Source organism: Chrysemys picta, chromosome 22 (genome assembly GCF_011386835.1).
Source record: "Chrysemys picta bellii isolate R12L10 chromosome 22, ASM1138683v2, whole genome shotgun sequence".
Classification (NCBI taxonomy): Eukaryota; Metazoa; Chordata; order Testudines; family Emydidae; genus Chrysemys; species Chrysemys picta.
This window is the reverse complement of record NC_088812.1, coordinates 423,633-448,931: the sequence shown is the minus strand read 5'-3', so window position 1 is coordinate 448,931 and position 25,299 is coordinate 423,633. Positions and strand designations below refer to the sequence as shown.

The 25,299-nt window shown below is 46.4% G+C and overlaps 1 protein-coding gene across 1 annotated transcript; it reads right to left on the bottom strand.

Moving 5' to 3' along the window:
* Positions 1–1,779: 1,779 nt before the first annotated feature.
* PIN1 (peptidylprolyl cis/trans isomerase, NIMA-interacting 1) lies at positions 1,780–24,815 on the bottom strand. The gene is made up of 4 exons (XM_005311396.3): positions 24,563–24,815; positions 21,535–21,735; positions 11,538–11,648; positions 1,780–3,002 (listed from the first exon to the last, which is right to left on the bottom strand). The coding sequence occupies exons 1-4, from the start codon at positions 24,681–24,683 to the stop codon at positions 2,893–2,895; spliced, it is 543 nt and encodes a 180-aa protein (XP_005311453.2). The 5' UTR covers positions 24,684–24,815; the 3' UTR covers positions 1,780–2,892.
* Between the last annotated feature and the right edge of the window lie 484 nt (positions 24,816–25,299).

Here is a 25,299-nt window from a genome sequence, read left to right as displayed (position 1 = left end):
TCTCAGACACTTCAGAGCATTTGTTTTTGCTGCTAATGCCACAGCAGGGTCTCAGTGGCAGGAAAGGGGAAGGGCTGGGTCAGGTGGTATTTCTGGCTATAGCACCAGGCAATTCAGTGCTTCTGCATTGGAGGCCATGTCTCAGAATGCCCCTCTCCACAGACAGCTGAGATCCAGATTTGCAAGACATGAGGGCCCATCTGGATGAACTCAAAGGAACAGCCAGAGCCGTTCAGACCAGCTGATCAATTAGCCCAATCTCCAACATGGCCATTACCAACTGCAAGAAACTCTGTAATGGACAAGTAGGGAATAATGTGCCCAGGGGGAGACTCCCCCCCCCCCCCCCCCCCGCCCCAAACACCCACTCAGTCAGTAGTTGGTTTGGATAGCTGCCCTGAAGCACCCAGGTTCCTTAACCCTTCCCTGTATGGCCGGGAAGCTCTTTGTGGCAGGCCCTATGCATGCAGTATTCCTAGCACTAGGGGGGCAGGAACCCAATCATAACAAACAACCTCCTACCTATGTTATCTGGGGGTGTTCTCATTATCCATATAAAACCTCAAATGCTTTTTGGAACCCCACTAAACTTAATATCTTGTGGCAGAGTTCCACAGGTCAATACTAGGTTTCAAATTCTTTACCAGCTTGCAATCCAGTGCTTGTGTTTCATTAACTATCCCCTCACTCCAATATTACCAAAAAGGGTGTGTGTGTGTGTGGGGGGGGGTTTAAAATAAAAGAACACCTGATTTGGCCTGCCCTCCTGCCCCCTCTTTTTGGTGTACTTTCTAAAACTGTCCTGATCTTTTCAGCCTCTCCCACCTCCCGACTGATTCTTTTGTTGTTCTATCTTTTGAAAAGGAGAAGAGAGAGTTGAACTGAGTATTGAGACCATGTAATTCAGGGTTAAACCTATTACAATTTGGAAACAAAAATCATGACCAAGTCCAGCTTCCGAAAGCATTCAGTTGCCAATACTTCAGCTAGTTCACCATATTTTAACAGAGGTATCTCCACTTCCCATTTACGTTTGATCCTGTTTTCACGATATTGCAGTGATTTGGGGTAATTTTCCTTTTCTAAGTTCTCACCTGATTGTCACCCCACAACAGGGAGGGTATTTTTTTAAATATGTTGCTATGGAGACTAACTGTCATCTGATATGCAAGAGCCTTCCATTTCCCCAGAATGACTAGCAAGGGAAAGAACAGAGGCAGAAATGCAAGAAATATTCATTTTCAGATGCCTCTTGGTTTAGGTGATCATCTTAATTGGCTGGAGCTTTTGGGAGATGTTGCCTTTCGTCATTTTAAAACAAGATAGGAATCTTTAAATCACACCAAGGAGTCACCACTGTCTGTAATGGCTGGTTTGATATAAAGAAAACCTCTGCAGATTTGCAGAACTGAGAGAATTTGGGAAACAGTTACTGAATTAGACACTACAGAGCCTGATGTAGCACTCTTACGCACATGGAGTTGCGCCTAACTCCATGATTCCAACAGAACTATGCCCTGGGCAAGGCCCTACACAACACAGCCACAAGTGGCAGAATCAGGCCCCCTGTTATTTGGCGGCTGTTTTGATTTTCTTTCAAGACCCGGAAAGAACAGGTAAGAAAAGCTTGGTTTAATATCACTGGAGTTATATTTCTGTTTTAAGATCAAACTGGCCAAAGCTGCCTTTACACATGCTGCACAGGGATTTAAAAAAGACCAAAGAGATCTGTACAATCCAGGGAGGAAGGGGAGAAATAATCAATGCCAGAGCTTTGGAAATGTTCAACTGGAGAGGGCTTTATTTTCTGCTTAAGAGAACTGGAACTATACAGCATCTTTGCACTGGACCGAAGCTGGGAACTTTATCTGGTTTTGTTTTGTCTAAACATAAGCAATGCAGTGTAACTGGAAACAGTGACATACAACGATTAAACCACAAGTGGATAAAGAGAAGCTCTGAGAAAACAGCACTCTCTCCACACTGCAGTCCCTCCTACTGAACGGCACTGTCATGTCTTAACGGAGTGACCTCATGCTGGAATAGTTAACACACAGTATTCTATATACCACTACACAGCTTAAGTGGCTACTGATCTTTCTGTACTGGGAACTACTGCCCATTAACCCCCCTTTGTTTATACTCATCACAAACCAAAAGGCATCTTCAAGTTTTAAGTCCATGCAACGGCAGAGGTGGAAGCTCCAGTTACCACTGTCTGGCAGGACCAACAACCTGCACTGAGCCAGCTACATGAAGGGAAGTTACACACAGGCACCAGTGACAGGCCTTATCAGCATGGCTCTTTGTGTGGTATCTTAACATCAATTTATAAATGGCATTGACAGATCGGTTCTACAAACAAACTGGGGTGCAGACCAAATGCTGTTTATTCTAGATAAAACCTTTTTTTTTTTTTTTAAAGCAGTGCAGGGATGCAGGGGTGGGACAGAGATTCATTCCATCTTAAACACCAGAGCTCACCAGTCATTTTCACCACCATCAGTGCAGTTCTGTAATAAATACTCTGTATCTTTAATAAGGTGGATGTGGGAAGCATTGAAGTGTGACCTTTAGCATCGACACGTCTCCTAAACGGCGGAATTGTCAATATAAAACTCAAGCGGCTGGGGCATGCCTGAGAATTTTAACATTCTCTCTGCTTATGGAAGATACTACCGTCTGTTAGTTTGATTGCATTCTCATCCTTGGCTAACCATGCATCTCTACAGGTGGAAAACGTGTCAGGTGCCACGGAAGGTATTGAAATATGAAATGAGGTTTTTTAACTAGATCTATGAAGTTCATTTGGGAGAGTGCAGGGCTGGAGTAGGGTTTTTTTCCCCCCCTTTCTTCCCCTCGCCCTTTCCTTTCTACAGGTCACCAGGCACTTCACTCCGTACGTAGAATGATGTGGATCCCTGAATCTGTGAAAACTGGTCCGCTCATCTCACCAGCCCGCAGCGCAAATGAGGCATCTTCAAAAGGTTTCTGCATCTGACCTGCAGAAAGCAGCAATGAGAAAGAGTTCAATTAAGTCAGCAGAGAGTGGAAGACTTTTCTGAGCACGCCAGCCTCAAACGAAGGCAGCCTCCAGGCAAGCAACGAAGTCACCAATTAATAGCTTGCAGGGGGGGTTTGTTTTCATCTGTTCCCAGCAGACACTCCACCAACACACATGACTCAGATTCAGAGCTTTCACTCACACCTCATAAACATCACGGCTGCCAGGAAAAGTGTTTCAGCGAGCCGGGAATTCAAAGGGCAGAGGAAATCTCCTCAGCAGATTCACTGGCACAAGAGGGTGTTAGTCTTTCAGTCTCAGATGCCCTTAAGGCACAGAGAGGGGAGAGATGTGGTATGCATTACAAGCTGCACTAAATAATTTACAGGATGCATCTGGGTAATGTCATGACCTAGATAGACAGCATGCTCAACGCTCTGGTCTCCATGTCACCAAGCTCCTGACGGTTTATCAATGGAGACCTAGGAAAGCCACAGGTGACGCTGGGATGGCCCCTGCATGAGACAGAATGAGCAGGTGGCCTAGGGCAGTTCTGCAGTGGCCTACAAAGGTTCGGTTAGAAGGATTTCAGCCGTGAGGGGAGTTACCGGTTCAAGAGGGAACAGGATTTTTGCCCAATTTCCTGAGACAGTGTGGAAGTTACAGCAGAGAAACTGCATCTCCCAGCTGAAATAACAAGGCTCCACTCTGCCAGCAAATCACAGTCTCACTGTGGGACTTGCACACCAGATGCCTGCAAAAGGGCAGAGAGCCTCCTGGCACGTAAGGAAGCTTCATTCCCTGCACTTAGCACTTTGCAGTGTTTGCCTTGAGATGCCTGAAGAGGGATAGATCATCTGCTCGCCAGGAACACAACATAAATCTCCTGTAAGTTTATGACCCTTGTCTCGGAGTTTCAAGACAGTGCTGTAGCTTTGGACGCCTCAGCACATTAGGAGATGGCTGCAGAAAGCATTAGACAGCATGACAGATGGATCGTCAGCAGGCTCTTTTTCCCCCTAAAGAGACATTTCGGTGATATACTAATCTCTCTGGGAACTCAAGCTTTCCAGCCCCACATAGGCCATACATCCTGGATGCATCACATGCAGCTGAGGAGCTGCTACAGAATTCATATATTTTACTTTTGGGTCTAAATCCATCCATCGTCATTGCTCTAGCAACGCAGCAAGATGCCATGAAGGCTAGATTCCTCCTTCCAGGATTAGTCATAATAGCTTCAGCCTGATGTCTTACCCTTCAGAAGAACACTGGCTTTATTACTGAAGTAACTTGATACATAGGACTTCTCAGAGTTCTGCTTCTCTCCTCAATTTAGTGTTTAGAATTTAGATTAATTGGCAGGAGAGGCAAACTGTTCGCCTGTCTCACTAATTCTTATTCTAACGACACATTCACACAGGATTCAAACAGCATTATCTCGCCTAGAACTGCGTACTGAAAACCCTTCATCTTAGATTTTAGTTAATTCTGCTACTAGCACAGGACCTTTACTTCAGACGAGGAAAGAGCCCTTGTGTGCCACACCAGAATAATTTTCCTAAAGCAAAAAGCATCAATTACTTGCAGTTTTTCAAGAAGATAAATTGGAATGTTTTAGCAGTTTCACCTCTGAAGTAACCAGTATTCACAGTTCTAATAAATTATGTTTGCAGCCCAAATGACAGCAAGAGGCAAAGATGGAGACTAAGTGTGACATCTCGAGAGTGCAGCAGCCACTTGCAGTTCTACTGTCATCTAGTGGAGACAGAGTCTTGCAACATTTCTTTACTTTCTGATTAAACCAGGAGAAATCTTTTTCTGTAAGTCACCAAGAACTACAATGAACTGACGGTCTCCAAATGAGTCAAAACTAGCAGTCACAGCATCCCAAGATTCATGGGTATTTCACTGACTCCATAAAATGCCAGCGTTATGCACGGTCTAAAAGGAAATATTGGTCTGAGGAAGGAGGAAAAGTTTCTCACCATGTGCAGTAACTGGAATTCTTTGAGATCCGTGCCCCTGTGGGTGCTCCACTTTAGCGGTGCATGAGCCCTACACCTTTGATCAGAGATTTTTGGTAACAGTGCCTGTTCTGCTTGCACATGTGCCCTACACACCCCATGCCCTGTACCGAGGCTATATAAGTAGGGGCCTACCAAATTCACAGCCATGAAAAACGTGTCACAAACCATGAAATCTGGTCTCCCCCTGTGAAATCTGGTCTTTCATGTGCTTTTACTGTATACTATAGAGATTTCATGGGGGAGATGAGTGTTTCTCAAATTGGGGGTCATGACCCAAAAGGGAATTGCAGGGGGGTCGCAAGGTTATTTTGGAGGGGGGAGGTATTGCCACCCTTACTTCTGCGCTGCCTTCAGAGCTGGGTAGTTGGAGAACGGTGGCTGTTGACCTGGCAGCCAGCTCTGAAGGCGGCGCCCCGCCAGCGCAGTGCAGAAGTAAGGGGGGCAGTACCGTACGATGCCACCCTTATTTCTGGGCTGCTGATTTCAGAGCTGGGCGGCCGGACAGCGGGGGCTGCTGACTGAAAGCCCAGCTCTACAAGCTGTAGTACAGAAGTAAGGGTGGCAATACCACACCATGCCATCCTATCCTTTCTTTTGCACTGCAGCTCAGCCTTTGGAGCTGGGCTCCCGGCTTGCAGCCGCAGCTCTCCAGCCGCCCAGCGCCACCGCCACCAGTGCAGAAGTAAGGGTAGCAGCAACCCTCCCACACAATAACCTTGCAACCCCCACACAACTCCTTTTAGGGTCATGACCCCTACAATTACAACACCATGAAATTTCAAATCTAAGCTGAAATCATGAAACTTACAATTTTTTAAATCCTGTGACCATAAAATTGACCAAAATGGACCGTGAATTTGGTAGGGCCCTATAGATAAGGCTGTGTGGGAGAACCATCCTCAGTTCCTTCTCTACGGGAAAGCCCACAGAGGCAGCTCTGATGCAGAGGGGAGGAGGGAGGATAGCAAAGCACCCACAGGGTTCACATCTTAAAGAACTCCAGTTCCTGCTCAAGGTGAGTAATTTCTTCTCTGAGTAGCGTCCCTGTGGGTGCTCCATTTCAGGTGACCCCCTAGCACAGTAGTCCCCAACCTTTTTCATCTGGCAGGCACCAGACGAGCCACGGAGGACCGTGGCGGCGGACAAGCATCCGCCGAAATGCCGCCAACAAGTGGCAACGTCAATAGGCGTTGCCGCCGAAATGCCACCGATTTTCAGTGGCGACGCCTCTGGATGCTGCTGCTTGTCGGTGGCATTTCAGCGGATGCTCGTCCGCCAGCCAGTACACGGGCACACTTAGATGCCATGGCGCCCACGGGCACCGCGTTGGGGACCCCGGCCCTAGCAGTAACACTTCTGGGAGATGGGAATTTTGGAAAAGAGTCCATCACTAAAGAAAGAACTGCACTGCCTGCTGCGGCATTCATTAGGGAACTGTGGTTGGAAAACGTGTGCACTGAGGACCATATCGCAGCCCCGCAGATTTCAGTAACCGGAATGTCTTTGAGTAGAGCTACAGATGTAGAACGTAGTAGAGCATGCAGTCACTCTCAGGAGAGGTATAACCTCAGCGAAACCGTAACAGGCAATACTACATCCAGAGATCCCTTTAGAAAGTCAGATACTCCCTTAGCCGTGGCCGCAATAGAAACGAAGAGTCTAGGGAATCTGCCTGAATAGTTTCCTCTTAACATCTAATGTAGGAGAAGCCGACTCCTCTGTAGACTGATGCAGCTTAGAAAAAAAACGAAAGGGGAGTAGTTTGGTGGATATAAAATTCAGGACACCATAAGAACTTTGGCCGAGATCCTAAAGATACCTTGTTTTCCATGGAGAAGGTAAAGCCCGTCTCACCAACCTTTCAAGCAGAAGTGTTGACCACTAAGGCAGCCATCTTCAGACAGATGTCGCACATAGCTAATGGCACAAAGGATTGTTTCATGAGACAGTTAAGAACCAGGCTGAGATCCCAAAGCAGTGTAGGGGCTCTAATCTGCAGAAAGAGATTGATAAATCCTTTCAGGAATCTCGCTGCGCTCAGATGTGCAAAGACCAAGAAACCACCTATTTGCACACAGAAAGCTGTTATTGCCTCTAAATGAACCTTGATGGAACTCATAGAAAGGCCAGAATTTTTCAATTCCAACAAGTAATCCAGGATTGAGGAAAGAGGCGACTGGATGGAGAAAGATGGCACTGGTTACACCAAAGGTTATAATCTTCCGGGAATGGACAATCATCACTTGACAATTACTTGCTCTGTTCATTCCCTCTGGGGCACCTGGCATTGGCCACTGTCAGAAGACAGGATACTGGGCTTGATGGACCTTTGGTCTGACCCAGTATGGCCGCTCTTATGTACTTCTCAATTTCGGAAGGGAAATATGTTGAGTAGATTCCTTTTGGCTATTTAACCAATCTTTTGTACTTCTGTGACGAAGTGGGACTGTTCTTAATGTCTCCTCTCAATACTGTGTGGGTGCCTCGGTTTCCCCTATGCATGTCTCAAGTCTCTAGGGGGTGGGATAAAGGCCAGTATGCATAAATGGCTGACACTCTGTCTCCTAGAAACAAATGGCTGGGGCCCTCCCCCCCCCGCAAGGGGATAGCTAAAGTTGAACAAAAAGCTCAGGTGACCTCCTGGCCCGGGAAAGAGACAAAGGCCAGAGGAGGGGCTAGAGGAGGTTTAATTTGGAGCTGGCTGGGGACGAGGAGTGAGGGCAGACAGGGTTGTCTGGCTTGCTGGGCCCCAGAATGGACCCAGCTGAGGGGTCCCGTTCGCCGCTGTACCTACAAGCTCTGTTTTAGACTGTGTTCCTGTCATTTAATAAACCTCTATTTTACTGGCTGGCTAAGAGTCACGTCTGACTGCAAAGTGGGGGGTGCGTGCAGGACCTCTGGCTTCCCCAGGACCCCGCCTGGGCGGACTCACTGTGGGAAGCGCACGGAGGGGCAGATGCTGAATGCTCCCAGGAGAGACCCAGGAGGTGCAGCCGTGTGAGCTTCTTGCCCTGAAGACAGTCTGCTCCGAGGGAGAGGAGGCTCCCCAAAGTCCTGACTGGCTTTGTGGGGAGCAGTTCCAGAGCATCGCCCGGGGACTCCGTGACAACTTCCAATGAACGTGTGGTCTCTTGTCCAGAGAATCATTGAGGAACCAAGCTTATCATTGCAGAATGTTCAGATTGGGGTGAAGTGTCTGACCCGCATCCTGAGACAACGGTCGAGGTTTGATTGGGAGCCGCCGCGGAGGATGAGAGAGGAGTTTGATGAGGCAAGGAAACCAAACTTGTCTTGGCCAAGTTGGTGCAAAACAATTTTGGCTTGGTCCTCTCTGATCTTGATAAGGACCTTTAACAGAAATGAAGTTGAAAGATATACATAAAAAAGACCCCCAAGTTAGGAATATTTTGTTGAGGATTTGAGAGTCCAGCTCCCATTCATAATTTAGGGAGAAATGTCTGCTCAGGTCATCCACCACGGTGTTATGTGTACACGGGAGGTAAGCTACCGAGATGACTATCCGATTGGGTACACGAGTTCCAAAGCTTTATCACTTTGCTACAGACTGAGGGGGAAAAGCACTCCACCCTGACAATTGATAGAATACATGCATGCTAGGATGTCCATCATGATCTTGATGGAATTGTTTTTGAGTAGGGGAAGAAAGTGAAAGCAAGCATTTCTGACCCCTTTAATGCCAACAGATTGATGTGCAAACGCTGTTCCTGTTGCGACCACTTTCCTTGGACTATGTGAGGACCCAAATATGCTCGCCATCCCAAGAGGGAAGCATCCAATGTTAACATGACTGCAGGAGGATTCTGGCTGAACAGGATTTCTCCACAAACTTTGGGTGGATCCAGGTGAGTGACTGTAGGACCTGACTGGATACAGATACCTGCTTATTGAGACTGCATTTATTGGATACCTAAACAGTCCTGAGCCACCCCTAGAGACACTGACGATGGCATTGTGTGTCACAAAAACACAAGCTGCCATGTGCTCCAGCAGTTGTAGACACGTCTGTGCTACAGCTTGAGGGCTGAGGTGCACTCTTTGTATAAGGTTTTATATATAAAAATAAAAACACAGCCAGGAACCTGTTGAGAGAAAGAGAGAGATCCTCTGCCGGTTATCAAATCCAGAAGTGCTCCTATAAAAATCAATTTACTGAGATGTGTCAGTGACCCAACCGACCTCAGCACCAAGTGATTTCCAAAGGAGCAGAGACCTTGGCTCATTCAATACTAGAATTCCTGCAGTACCAACAGAACTCAGTACCATCATCAATGATGTTGAAGAGGCTGTTGTGCGAGGCACTGATGTTGATACTGAGTGGGGTCACGGATTCCACTGAAGCTGGTCTCTCGATGGTAGCAGTCTTTGTTACCAAGCCCTATATCACTGAGGTATTGGACTTACCATGAAGCACGTTAAGGCTTCAACTATCTGAAGTACTTGGCGCCTCACTAGCTCTCTTCTTGGGACCGATGACTGGGTCTTCTTTGATGAGGAGCTCTGTTGTTTTGCTTCCCTTCCCTTATACTTTGAACGGGAAGCTCTTGGCACCAGAGGTGCAATTATAGGTACCTCAGTCAACGAGAATGCCAGAAACTGGGATTTTGGTGCCATCTTCCTTTTGGAAGTTCTCAGTGACAGTGCTCTCGATGATGATGAGGCACTGACAGATGTGGAGGGTACCTGTACAGCAGAGTTCTCTGAAGCCGGTCGTAAGGCCTTCTCCATCGTTAACTGTCTATGCTTAACTTCCCTGTTCTTACAGGACTTTCCCGTAAAAGAAGAGCGTATTTCACAGGTGCTGGGAAAGGGCTGGGACCGCGAGAGTCTCCGAGGCAACGAATGCAATGGGAGTGCCCGTCACCAATAGGTCTCGACAAGAGAATCACCTTTTAAATCTTAGGGAGACTGGCATCCCCAACAAAAGAAAAAGTTGTTCAAACCCTCACTGCGGGGAAAAGATTTTTCTTAAATAAAAAAAGGGAGGGGAGAACAGAAGTTCCAACTAAAGGTTGCTAAACCTACTAACAAGGGGGGTAAATAGACAGCAAACAGGCACATACTAGATTCCATCTCTGGCCGAAGGCAGCTGAGAAGGAACTGAGGGCGGTTCACCCGCACAGCCCTTTATAGCCTTGGTACAAGGATGTGTAGGGCACATGCACAGACAGAACGGGCACTGCTACCAAAAATCTCCAATCAAAGGCACAGTGACACACGCATACCTGGAGAGGAGCACTCACAGGGACAATACTTGAAGAATCCCTGATTTAACTGCAATATAAATTAGATCTGTATGTGGATATAAAACAATACTTTTTTATTCCAATACAACTATGCAGACTGTCCTGTGCACTATCTGCTCTCTAACATACCCTTGCAGCATTGTGCATCAGCATAGATTTCTGCTGCAAAATTTGTATAGTTGCAGCAGGGCAAAAATTCAAAGTGTTCAGGAACTTGCCTTAAGAATACTGACTCCTCATCCTGCTATCCTCACCAATGAGCTTAGGAAAAATGTGGGATTTCCATTGATTGTGACACATGATTCCACCTCACTGTTTCAGCTGTAGGCAGTTCTCACTAGACTTCTTCCTTTTGGGTTTGTTCAAGTTTGTGACTTTGGAGAACATGTTTTAAAGCCAAAGACAGAAAATGCTGTATTTGCCAGCACCAATTTCCTGATTTACTCCAGCTACAATATTCAACATGGGCACAAATCTTTTATGTGCTCCTGGCATTTAGGTGGCAGTTTGTTTGTTTGTTTTTTAACTACATCTTTTACAGTATTTCATTGTTTTGCACTTTGTTCTATTCAGTGGAAACTGAATACATGAGCAACTCCAAACACTATTAAAAATTAAGTGATCATAGTTAGGACAATGAATCTCAGATGGTTCAGTTTCACTTCTAAATTTCAAAGGATCTTCCTTATTAATGGGATTTATTAGGACACTTGAAATAAGTGATCTGAGAGCAGCTTCTGGTATTTACTCCCTCACCACACAGATCAATATTTCTGAAATGAATTCCCTCACCAGCAGCATTATTTTTGGTTGGCTGAAAATTGCACCCATTTCACCAATTTGCTATTAACACCCCTCCCTCACCCCCCTCCCCACTGAGATTAGTGCTTAATTATCTGCCTGGCTTGTCATTAGTTCCATTTGCTCATTTCCTCCTTGTTCATGGTTTGTTACGCTAAACAACTGGATTCCCATTCAGCGTGGCTGAAAAAAAATCTCTCTCAAAGAGAAAGCCAATTTCATACGGAGTGTTTGTGTAACATCCTCTCCTCCTAGAATATCATCATAGCTGTATTCCTAACTGGTTTAATGTCTAAGCAGCAAACTACATTTCATGTGCAGCAAGCTCTCCTAGCACACCAATCCACTGGGGGGTGGGAGGGATTATTAATTCTCACCCCCTACTGAGGAATTTCAATGTCAATTGTGTAATCTCAGTATTGAATTCATGTCACCTACCTCTCCCAAAAGCACCCAGGTCTCCTCCTGCCTTTGCAGAGCTGCAGTCGCTAAACTGGGAAGCGAGGGATTCGAAATCTTCCTCTCCAGATTTAATCTTCTGGATGTATCCTGTTGACACACGTGATAATTCATAGTCAGAGGCAAGAGCCAAGTCAGAGAGCATGCTGGGGAGCAGAAATATTCATAATGAAAATGGGTAGATAAATCTGAGCTTTTGTTAGTTACTGAGAAGCATTTCAAGGGACCTGCTTTTCCCCTGTGCATTTCAAAGAGGTGCTTCAGTCTTAGCATCCCCTAATGGTAAGTGTGAACCATTGCAGAAGGTCCGTAACTCCCAAGAAACTAGCACAGCACCTCAGGACTTCGCTTCGTCTTCTTTGTGCCAAACATCAGCGGCCATTTGCTGCACTGAATTCTGGAAGTTCAGGTTGCACTTGCAAGCATGACTGCCACTTTGGCCATGTCTACACTACTGGTATTTACTGAGGCACTGCTATGTCACGATAGCACCATAGGTCAAAGTTTCCTACAATGACAGGAGCGTTTTCCATCACTGTAGAAATTCCACCTTCCTGAGCAACAGTGGCGTTCTTCCGTTCACCTTCATGTGTTTGTATTACAATGTAGTTGATCATGTAAATAACGTTTCATGCTTTTCTACAACCTCAGATGCTCTCGTAGGATCTTTTACTACTGTGTGCTGTTCTGTGCATACTAGAAAAGAATCCATGACAGTGACTTATACAAGATGTGCAACAAATGGGGAAGCAGCTCCTGTGAAGCCCTAACCTCACTCACTATTCACCAATCAGTCTATAAACTACAAGTACTGGGTTCCTACAGAACCTGTCTCAGCACTTCACACCTCAAACGCCTTTTCACCACCCAGCTAAGACGGACGGTCATGCACTTTCCAAAGTGTTCTGCATGTAAGAAACGAGGTTTGCAAATCCTCTTAAATGTAAATCAAGTCAAAACTATAAACTTTCCCCACAACACTCAGAAGCACTTCTTACCGAAGGCTATTTCCAAGCACCTTTCAATCTTCCTTGTGCATCCTAAGCCGTTTCATCTCGAGCTGCTAACAAGGGTGGTGGGGAGAGAGGGGTCGAAATGCAGAAACTCACCACCAACCAAGACAAGAACTTTGGACTTAAATCTACAAAAGTTTACCCTTGGTCAAAGGCCAAACATGGAAAATTCCAGCCAAATAGGTGGAAGATTTGGAAAGCTATGGGTGTCCGAAAATGGATTTATAATGGAAATGTTCAGAGCCTTAACTGGAAGCTGTGTCTTACAACTCCAGCACATGTACTACCCTGCCCTCCTCTCTGCGTAACAAGAAATAACAGAATGTAACTCACCTTTTAGATTGTTCCTTCACATCAGCCACTCAACATTTGACTTCTATTTTGGACAGTAGAAGGGGGTATCTAACTACTCAGGCATTGAAAACATTTAATCAGAGACAAGCAAAACCGTGTCACACGCAGGTATCTGAATTATGCCATGACAGACAGTTCTTGGTGGTTCATTGAGATCAGTTAGTTTCTTGAGTAAAGGGCTATGCAGGATTTTGGGTTCAAAAAAGAAGTTCATGGAGGATACGTCCATCAACGACTATTAGCCAAGATGGTCAGGGATGCAACCCTCATGTTCCGGGTGTCCCTAGCCTGTAACAGCCAAAAGCTGGGAGTGGACAACAGGGGACGGACCACTCGATAATTGCCCATTCTGTTCATTCCCTCTGAAGCATCTACCATTGGCCACTGTCAGAAGACAGGATTCTGGGCTCGATGGACCATTGGTTTGACCCAGTATGGCCATTCTTATATCTTAATGCAACTGAATGGGCCATTTTGGAGAGCATCTCTGGCATACAGAGTACTACATCACTGCTAAAACAACCAGCACCGGCCTTGCTTTACTTTTTAATTAGAAGCCATTAGCATTAAGATTAACAAAGGCACCCAATTCCCACCAGCTATTTTTGCGAGAGGCACTCCACAAAAGCCGTGAATGGTATAGAAATTTGTTTCAGTGTTTGTTTAGTTTCACTGGAATGAAGGAGAAATTCCCTCCTAGGCCCAGTCTAGCTTTCCCTCCACCCAGGGCAGAGACCGTGCCCTGCACTGCATTCTCCCAGACTCTGCACAAGTTCCAGTGGCTCAAGGAAACGGGCTGCCACCATTTCCACTACTGCACAAGCTGACAGAAGGATGGTCCAGGCATTAGGGTGCTAGCCCAGAAGACCTGGGTTCAACTGTCTGCTCTGCCCCAGCTCCCTGCATGACCCTGGATAAGTCACTCAGGCCCAATCTTCAAAAGGTATTTAGATATGCAACTCCCACTGAAGTCAATGGCTGTTAGGTGCCTAAATACTAGTCTCTGTGCCTCAGTTTCCATCTGTGAAATGGGGACAACAGCACTGCCCTGCCTCTCACGGGGCTTGCAAGGATAACTGTAAAGCTTGTGAGGTGCTCGAACACAATGGAACTGCGAGTCCATACCAGTACCATAGAATATGTACATCTCAGCCATTAGGAAATCCCACCTCTTCTCCCTTTGTCTCCTAGTTCTCTTTTATCCCCTGGTTTCACACTCCTGCACCTCCCTAGTCAGTTTCTGTCTCCCCTTCGCATTTACACCCTTCACAGAAATGTTGCAGCCACCCCAGTTGTGATTTGGTGACTGATAAAATAAGCATGTGCTTTTTTTTAAAAACAATAATGGCCTAAGCTTAATAGCAGTACTATTAACAGTCAAGGAGTACTGGGGTATTATTAATCTTACAACAGCATCTAGAACCCCAAATCAGGGCCCCCCCTTGAGCTACGCACTGTGCCATGTAGTGAGAGGGGCCCTGCTGCAAAATGCTTACAGCCTAAATAGACAAAAGAGCATGAGGGGAAGTCACAGAGGGTAAGTGACTTCCCCAAGGTCACACAGGTCAGCGGCAGAGCTCGGAGTAAAGCACCGATCTCCCAAGTCCCGAGTCCAGTGCTTTTCCCTCTGGACCACAGGATGTTATGTCACGTTAACAGCATCATACCTGTGTGCTTTAAAGAGAGAAACCGTGGCACACCCCTAAAGAGGGGGAAGTTGAAGAAGGATTAATCAACAGAAGTGTGCCCTCGTCCCAGGAGACCTGTGAAGTGATCATGGCAGAAAGACTAGCACTACCAGCTTGTAGCATTTCAAAACTCAGGAGGTGGTTCTCTCCTCTAGCCGTGAAGGACAACAGCAGGGGACCGGAACAAGTCAGTCTTCAGATTATTTATAATTAGGGATGGCAAGGTCCTAATGCTCTTTCAGATAATAAAGGAGAACACAGATGTTAGAGGGAGAGATTCGGATCTCATGTGCCCGTTTCTCCACTTCTGTTTTCTCTGCGTGCCTCTCCTGAAGCACCCTGTAGGTGCACATGCCTCAAAGGTGGTGCTGCTACCTACTTAACTTCAAGGGCTCATGTCCAGGGAGAACTTCAGCACCCCAAACAAAGGTGAGGGAGAGCTTCTTACTTCTTTCAAAGTAAGTCAAGCTTTGCTGCCTTCCGGACACCCAGTCTTCCATCTCCAGAGAGAAATGCTGGACACAGCAATTGCTATGAAAGGGGAAAGACTGTGCTTGGTCCAACCATTATCAGCATGAGCATCCTACCAGTGAAACCCTGCAAGATCTTGGGACCCTAAGGCAGGGTAGGTGTGGCAGTTGGACTTTCAATAAGCAATAGCTGCTGGTTCTCCTGAAGCATTCAGGGAGAGGCACACAGGAAAAGGAAGTTGTTTAGCCTGAAGTCAATAAATCTCCTGGTTTCAGAAGCTGAAGAGCTTAATTGAGGTAACTTACCATTTGGGCATTGTAAGCCAGGTGAGAGCACTCATGCCCTGAAAGATGGGCATCTGGTCACTAGAGGTCAAGCTGTAGTTCATTGCTGTAGGAGGGTCAGTGGAAGAGCCTAAGAGTGAGCGAGTGAGCGAATATATGAATAAGAGAGCGAGAGCGAGCGAGAATGTTAAATTCTTTTTAGTAGTTTGGGGCAGGAGTCCCCAACGCGGTACTCGTGGGCGCCATGGCGCCCATCGGGGCATCCATGTGCACCTGCCTACTGGCCGCTGGACAAGCAGCCGCCAAAATTCAGCGGCATTTCGGTGGCAACGCCTCTTGATGACGCTGCTTCATGGTGGCATTTCAGCGGCAACGCCTCTTGATGACGCTGCTTCATGGTGGCATTTCAGCGGCTGCTTGTCCAGTGGCCAGTCCGGCGCCCACCCCATGGGAAAGGTTGGCGACCACTGGTTTGGGGGAATGCTCAGGGACAGAAGAGGGCAACATCAGATGCAAAAGTTTGAGGGGATAAAAGAACTTTTGCTACCACATACTCCAAATATGGCTCCAGAAATGCTCCCTCATTAGCAAATATTTTACAGATGAACTGCATCTGCACAGGAAGCAAATGCCACTCTGACATCTTGGATTTATAGCATTATACAGGTGCAAATGGCGCTTTAAGCCCCTTTTCTCTCTGCGTGCACTATAAAGACCAACTCAGTCAAGCCACAGGTACAGCAATTCAGGTGCAAGAAGCCCCGGAGAGACTCAGCGAGATCAGCAGAGGTAACTCAGGGAAGAAGTAGGCTCTGAAGTTAGGAAAGTAAGGCCACTTAGCACAGAGGGAATCAGAAGCCGTGGGTGGCAAGAAAACGAGCAAGAGTGGGAGAGGGCAAAGCAACTAACGGGGAAATAGAGGCGCTTAAGAACAGCAGCAGCAGCTCATGCAGCAACAAGAGCGAAGATGTTAGCAGCAATGGAGACCATGTTGACAGCACCACGCATGAAGAGAGACCATGAAGCGAAATGCAAAAATCCAAGTGTCACTAGAAGGAGTGAGCTTGTGGAAAGAGACACCACATTCCTATTGGAGTTATAGTGATTCCTGCTTGCACTGGTGGGCCAGTGGAGTTTAGAGATGTCTCAGTGCTCGTTGGAATTTTAAGTGTTCGCCATTACATGCAACATTCACATCTCAGCAAGGAGATAGGAGCCCGTCGTCGATATTCAGAGAGGGGAAGGAAATGAGCTTCCTCCTCAAGACCCCAGAACTACCCACAAAAGCTTGTGGCAGCCCTTGCCTTGGATGAGACATTGCAGGAAGCTGCCATGTCATGAAGAAACAAGAGGAAAAAAAATTCACTGACAGCAAGCTAACCAGTCACTGCCAAACAGCCACACCTCAATGATTCTCCAAAAGACTGTCTGGTTTTGGTGACCCAACCAGTGACAAAAATATATGGTTGATTTTTGTCTTAAGCCAGTATGACTCAGTCTTCTGCTTGGCTAAGTTTTGTTTATTTTTAGGGGCTGAAAGAGGATAGCTTGGTTTTTAAGTAAAATAAATCTGTCAAACGATATCAGATTTCATTCAAGCAGTTCCCAGTACAATCGTCTTCCACTGACTGAAACAGAGCATAAAACACTTTTCTTTCTTGCTTCAAGTCCTTGGGATTTCCCCAACAATGGGGCATTTCCCCCCACCACCCCAAAGTTCAATCAATTGGATCCCTTCAGCTGAAGGAATTGCCAGTACCCTACATCTGTGTCATTATGCAAGGAATTTAATTGAGTAGAGAATTGTTTCTGTATCTTTAGCTGGACTAGTACTAACCTCAGAACCAGGCCTGTAGGAAAGCTGCCAGAGAGTGGCAGAGAGGAAGAATGAGGGACTGACTTCTGACTACAGCCCTGTGACTATATTTGAGAGCCATGGTAGTTTATATTCCTTCTGAGGAATGAATGTGATGATGTGCTTTAACACAAAGACACTAGCAGTAATGGGAGTGGTGTTGCTAAATTAAAGGGGTATGCATATTTATCCCACCTTCTACTTTGTTTAATATGTATTCCTTAGAGGTGGAGTGGGAGAAGCGAGAGCGAGCACACAACGGGAGCTGTGTATCAGTTCAGAATCTGTTCTGTGTTTTATTTAAGATTAATGCAAGATTATGAGTAAGCCATTTACCCCAGAGAGGCTTGTTGTGTCTCTTGTGCCTCGGGGCAGAAGACCATTTGTTTTCTTAGCATTTATGAAGGCACATTTCAGAGGGGAAAATGAATATTGTTTATCTAATTAAACTAAGCTGCTCCAGCCTATTGTAAACAGTATATTTGCACAATACATTTGCTATCAAAATACAGCATTCTTCCAAAATACATGTTTGCATCACCCTGAGTGCATGTTTACTTCCAAGCATCATTCTAACCCTGCTGGTAAATGCGTCATATTACCTCCCGTTGCACCAACACACATACAAGAAGGTTCAGCCTTAATTTGCACACTCATGCTAAAAACAGGAAAGGCACCCGAGTTAGGAAGGGATCATAAGCTTTAATGTTAAAGTCCCTGAGTAGTCGGTTTGTATCATGACCTTCATGCTGTTAAAAGCTTCTGGAGTATGAAGTTGTTACAGTGAATTTCACAAGCCTGCAAAGTGAAACTAAATAATTTGGTTATCACAGCTCTGCTAAATGTAGGACAGTTTATTAGTCCAAGCACAAAACGTACTTGCCAACTGATGATCTTGAGGTTAAAGCACTAAACTGGGGGTCAACTTGTTCTGCCATGGACACCCTGTGCAGCTCTAGGCAAGACACTTACTCCCTGTGCCTCAGCTCCCCTGTCTCCAATGGGATTAATAATCCTTTCTTTCACCAACTCTGCCTTGTCTATTTCAATCAGAAGCTCTTCAAGACAGGTACTGTCTCTCACTATGTATTTGTGCAGAGCCTGGCACAATGGGGCCCTCTAAACACTGCTATAATACAAATCAAAATATCAGGATTATAGTGAAAACTAGTTTAACCTACACATTTTATTCACCCATTGTAACTTTTGTAATGGTATAAGATTTTGCAATGCTGGTTTATTCACAAATAATAAATCACCTCTAGCTGTCTTCAATCTATTTTCCTTTTTACTCGGAAGAGAATCACAAGCAAGTAAAGTGTCCAAAACTAACCAAAGATCGTCTATCTAAAACGCTAACCTTTAGCAGGTTCCCTGAGGACAGGAGACTATAACGAAGCATTTTCTTTAAACAAATTCCAATCACAGGTTTATATTGCATAAAATTTTAATTCCAGAGTTAAAGATTCTGAAGGAAATAGAGACTTAACTGCTCTCTAAACAAAACGTAAGACTGGTGTGCTATGTCTGTCGAACAAACGCCTCCCAAGAGATCTACTTAAACAATTCTGTGCTATAATTACGTTCATCAGGTACAATACATCTGCACAAAGAAATTCAATGATGCCTGACTATTTGTCAGAAATTGTAGTGGAGTTAAGCTGTGCATTCATGCAATACATTCTCTAGTGGGGTTTTTTGGTTTGCTTTTTTTAAACTTTATAATTTTCTGTCATTTTCAGGAGGATAATACCAGATTGATACTGTTGACCTGGAAAGAGCCAATGTGTCATCTCACCTTCCTGGAGCAAGGAAAATGCAGAAACAACCTACATAAAATAATTATGAGTGGATGTTCCCCATGACCTTTGCAGGGAATAGCGTTTATCAAGCACAGATGGGAGTGTTAACAGAAATAGATTTTTTGGATCATGCCATTTCATTCTCAGGAGACAAAAAGACAATGAGAATAAACATGATGAATGAAAGAATCCCTAATGGCCTTTATCAAGAACACAGCAGGACATTTACATCAAATAAGTTTTAATCACATCTCTCTCGTCCTCAGGCGCCACACAGGGAAAAAGATTGCAGTGAGGAGACTTCAGTCTCCAGGGCTGTCAATCCTGCATTTTAGTCTAGCACTAAAAATCACTTTAAAATAAAAATTACATCCGGATCTCATACAGAACAAGATTAAAAAAAGTCTCTCCATAACCTTATCAGATGTTGAAGACCTGCTGTGTCTGAGATAAAGGAGGGCACCCAAACAAAGTTATAAAGATGACTGATTCATTTATTCAGAATGATGTTATTCGGGCTTCTAAGGGGGCGATAATTTGCGTGCAGATCTTCTAACAGCAGAAAGCCTAACTGGCTGTACGGTTCTGAAATACCACTTAGTTAACACAGCTCAAGAGAACTTTTCCCTCTAAAATTCATTCTCTCTCACTTGGACCTAAGTTTATGAACACTTGCTCTGTACCGTGACCAAAGCACTCGCTTTTAGTACAGTAAAACCCCATTTATCCGACCCTCCATTTTCCAGCTCTCCATAGGAGCCAAACAACCAGCACACACAGGTCCAAAACAGGTACTCTCTCCTGTGACCACTAGATGGTGCTGCAGGCCCGCATTTTCCCATTCTCTGGATTATCCCAATTTTTGATTATCCAATCAGGCCCTAATCCCAATTAGATCAGATAAATGGGGTTCTGCTGTATCAGTATAGGACAGCAAACTTTGCTGTACTACAAAATGTCAATGGTCAGTTATTTGGTATGATGTGAAATTCCCCCCCATGCAAAGAGCAAACAAGACCCACCTAAATCCTCACCTCTATGCAGGGGGGCAGCATGAGGCCTAGATACTACTGCAGTCTTGTGCTAGCTCTTTGCACAGAGAAGAGTTTCACCCTAAGATACAAGTGAATCTACTAGGATTAATTACTGTTTATGACAGTCAGGCTGCAAATATTTCAAATTATTTTTATTTATAAAATTCTCAACTCCATGTGCACAGTTCTAATAAGCTTTGTTGTAGCACTCCTCACACCCTGCAGTACACAACAGCTTCTTTATTATGCCAGTTATAACTAATTAATTAAGCTAACTCACAAAGGAGATTTTCCTGAAAAGGTGCTAGCATTCTTGGCAGTTAATTCCGCATCTCTTTCAAAACACACTGGGCACCACCGCTTGGTTAGTACCCTGGAGAGCCTTCACGGCTACACGGAGTTTGCTGGGGGTGATTTTCTTCTCCCCCAGATGCTGTCAAATTGTTGGGTTTTTTTAATTGAAGCAGGGTCAAGGCTGTTGCGAGTAAAACCTCATTCCTGAGCCCTCCAAAAGCAACAAGAAACTTTACAATAACATAACAGCATGCAGCAATAACCGTGCTTTACAGCTTCAAAGCACTTTACAAAATGTTAATCCTCACAACACCCCTGTGAGGTAGGTCAGACTATTTCGCAAATGGGAAAAAGGTTAAGGCGCTGATCCAAAGTCAGTAGGAAGACTCCACAGTGACTTCACCCCAGACCCTGACTAACTTGGCCCCAAAGCAATAGGAGAGTCAATGGAGAAGCTGGGATGAGAATCCAGTCTCTAAATGCCAATCCCATGCTCAGTTCACAAGTCCAAACCTCACTGCCTAAGCAGCATCCCAATTAAAAGCTACTGCCAGCATTGCAAGGGACAATACGTATGGTGACTTGTCACAACAGGCCTTAGGAAAGACACAGGATTCCATCCCTCTTGGACCAGTTTAAGGCCATCGCACACTGGGAAACTGACTGTGTTGGGAAATGTACATTTTGTGGATCATCTAAGTAGGATATTTGACTATCCCTGTGCAAATGTTTATGCATATCTCAGGCACAGATTCATCAGAATTTATAGAAACTGCATTAGGGCAAATGAAATCTTAAATGTAGAAAAAGGAAGATGTTAAAGGAACATTTGTTTTCGCGTCAAATAGTTATTTTATTTTTAATATAAAAATAATATACACATTTACAAAGAAAATACAAATACACCTGTCTGACATGACATTACAAAAACACAAAGAGTGGATGGGGAAGGGATGAATCCTGTTCTTATGTCATTTAATCAGGGTCAGTGAATCACACAGCAAAATTGATTCCCCAAGTGGCTGTGCTACACGAAAGTCCATGTTCAAGCCACTTGGCTCAAAAACTTTGCCTTCGAGTGTTCATGCCACTAATAAGCCATTTCTCTGTGTGTGTGTTTGTTTTAGGCCCTAACATGACTTTCCCCTTTTCTACCATCAACCTCTCCTGCTTTTACTTGCCATTTATAAGCTCCAGTGCCTCATCTTTGCTTCGCGTGATCTTTTCCTGCCTCCACGATGAGGGTCTTCTGGATTGGTTGTGCTTCACCAAGAGGTGCGAACAGCGCACTTTGGCGGGCTCTCCTTGGCCGTTCTTCCCGCCACCGCTGGGGCGCTCCCACTGGCTGGCATTCGTAATGTGATTGAAGTAGTACACACGGCCTACAAATAAAAGGGAGGAGAGGATTAGATTTTAAAAGTTCCTTTCAGACTCATGGCACTAGTTTCTTGCTTATCTCATCAAAAATACAAGACTCTGAATTTCTGCAAGTGGGTGAGAATGTGTGGATGTCAGCTCAAATGAGGAACTGGAAACACTCAATACCCCATAATAAGGGAATGCTGCTGCACTGCAGATGTCAATCCCATCTGTTAAGATTCTGGTCTCTAACAAACATTCCTAATAAGAAATAAAGGAAGGGGTGGTGTGAGCACAACAGTTCATCCAGCCTCTTTCCAGCTCTGGCAAGTCACTTCAGTTCTGATCCAGTTCTCATTGAAGTCCATGTCAAAACTACCAGATTTCTATACAAGAAGGCCCTTAAACCTTCCCAGGATAACCTTCACCACAGGTGAACTGGATAGTTCATATTTGTAAAGTACTCATTTTTATGAAAGCAGAAAGTGTGTCTGCAGCCTTCCGGCATCACACAACAGCAACACACCTTCTGAAGAAGTGCATTCACACAGCAGAACTCTGCGTGTATTATCCCTGAAGAGAAAGTGAAAGGTTCTGGGTTTCTGGCAAAGAACAAGGATATTATCTTCACATATATGTTGGGGTAAAGCGATACATAAAGCATGGTGAAATCCCTACACTGGAAGGATGAAAGGCCTACATATCAGTGACTCATACCTTACAAATGCATCATAATTTACAGATTTCAGAAAAGATGTGGACAAACTGGAGAAAGTCTAGAAAAGCACAACAAAAATGATTAGCAGTCTAAAAACCGTGACCTATGAGGGAAGATTGAAAACATTCGGTTTGTCTGGGGACATAACAGTTTTCAAGTATATAAGGCTGTTACAAGATGGAGGGAGAAAACCTGTTCTCCTTAACTTCTGAGGATAAGACAAGAAGCAATGGGTGGTTTAGGTTGGACATTAGGAAAAACTTCCTAACTGTCAGGGTGACTAAGCACTGGAACAAATTGCCTAGAGAGGCTGTGGAATCTCCATCATTGGATTTTTAAGAGCAGTTTAGACAAACACCTGTCAGGGATGGTCTAGATAATACTTAGTCCTGCCAGGAGTGCAGGGGACTGAAATAGAGAACCTTGCAGGGTCCCTTTCTAGTCCTACAATTCTATGATCTTGCAGTTGGAAGACTAAGCAAGAAATCATGTCTGTGTGTGCCGGGCACCGCACAAACAATGGGGCCTTGATCCTGGATGTGTTTTTGGGTGCTACCACTAACAAAAAACACACCCCAATCAAAACCAACTGCTCTTTAGAATAAGCAGCAAAATTCTCCGGAAGCAAGCAATCAAGAGGACAGGGGACACCCAGCTGTGCAGCCAAGCCAACTAATACTGTAACTTGGAGATGCTGCACGAGCAGGAATTCACATGGGCCAGGCTGATTTTCTGCATCATTAACCTCCCTCTCTATAACCCCTTTCACCCCAAAGGATTTTGAACCAGCAAACCAAGTACTCAAAGCTCTTAAGGAGTGTGACTGTCACGCACAGAGCACTGCACGGAAGGCAACAAGGGGGAAAGGGAAATTCCAGCCCAAAGATACAGGGACCAAACCTCCAATTATAAAACAACTACCGTGGGCTTATCAGCATCCTGGCAAAACTATCTGGAACACAAGATTCATGTCATGAGCCTGTGCAAGTGCTTTGCCTCTAAACTGCACATGGAGTGTGTCATGGCCTTGCTCTAGACTTGACCCTACCCCATAGCAGAACACGCCCCAGTATCCACTCCATCCACACTGGGACCAGCATCCAAGAAAGACACCTTTCCAGCTTCCACTTGCCCTCCCGACATAGGGACACTCCAGAGCTTCATTCCAGACTTGCCCATCCACCCCAAGGTGAACAAACACGAGCCCTCCAGAGCTTGCTCTCTGGTCTCATAGCATGGGGAAAGCTTATCCCAAGCAAAGACATGGCGAGACCCCCAGCCTGCCACACTAGAGCCTCCCCCACCACAGGGAATCACTGATAAAGTCACTTCATCCCTGGCTCTACTCTGTGTATGCAGCAGGGCACCCACCAAATAAAACCCACCATGCAAGGCCGTCCCCATGGGAACCAATCACCCACCTCAATAAGGGGGGGCTAACCAACCCCCCAGGATATCTCCATGCGACGGAACCACCCCCCACAGACCAGCCCATGGGGACCAAGCAACCGTGTCCCCCCCCCCATCCCCCAGGACCTACACCTGTGGGACCAACCCTCTGGCCTCCGGGCCCAAACCCTCGGCACCCCAACCCCTCTGGGGCCAACTCCCCCCGCGTCCGTCCACCCACCCGACACAGCCCCCCAGGCCCAACCCGCCCCCCTCCACCAGGCCCCGCCTCCGGCCCCAACACCCTCCCCCCATTCCCCGCCAGCCCCACCCGGGCCAGAATCCACCTCCTACCAACCCGGCCCCAAGCTCCGCCCGGCCCCCCCAGACTCCCCCATTCCCAGCCCCCCACCACCCAGCCCCGCCTCCTACCCAAGCAGCCCGGCCCCAGGCTCGGCCCGGCCCCCCCAGACCAGACCCCCTACAGGGCCCCCCCATTCCCAGGCAGCCCCGCCCCCCCACCACCCAGCCCCGCACCAGGCTCGGCCCCCACAGACCCCCCCATTCCCGGCCCGCCCCAGCCCGGCCCCCACAGACCAGACCCCCTACAGGGCCCCCCCCATTCCCAGCCAGCCCCGGCCCCCCACCACCCAGCCCGGCCCCGCCCCAGGCTCGGCTCGGCTCGGCCCCCAGCGGCCCCTCCTCCAGCCCCAGCGCCCGGGCACCCGCTCGGCCCGCGGTACCTGAGCTGCGGCTCATGCGCTTCTCCCAGCCCGAGGGCAGCTTCTCCTCCTCCGCCATCTTCCCTCCGCCGCGCCGCGCCCGCTCCGCCTCCCCGCGCCCGCCAGCGCCAGCGCCTCCCATTGGCGCAGGGGAGACCGAGGCCCCACCCCACACGGGCTCCCATTGGTTCAAAAAAGCTGAGGTCCCGCCCCCTCGCTAGACCCTGTCTCATTGGCGCAGAAGATCAGTGATTGGCTACGGGCGAAAGGCCGCAATGATCCCGGAAGCGATTCCCGAGTCTCAGGACCACGTGACGAGGATGGAAGCCGGGGAGGGACAGGGAGAGAACGCCACGGCCAGCTGCTGTCGGGGGTTCGTGTACCGAGCCATGTGGGGAGGCCGTAGGAGCTTGTAGTACACACTAAAGATGACATGTTGCTGTTTGGTGTTAGAAGGGGTATCACATGGCTATTAGCAAGCACGTGTTTCCCCCCAAAATACACCAGGAAGCATTATCTATCTAAAATTTTAAACAAATTTCTAGTCTTAAAAACATCTTGGATTCACGATTAAAAGGATCACGGGACAAGGGTTACATGTTTGTTTGGTCATTAACTTGGTTTCCATTTTTGTTTTGTGAACTGCGGGGTGATCTTTGATTGTTTCATATTTTCAAGGTTTCTCACAGAGAGCAGCAGGAAGGAACTCCATTGATGCATGATTAAAAATAGCTCAAAGGGATGAATAACCAAAATTT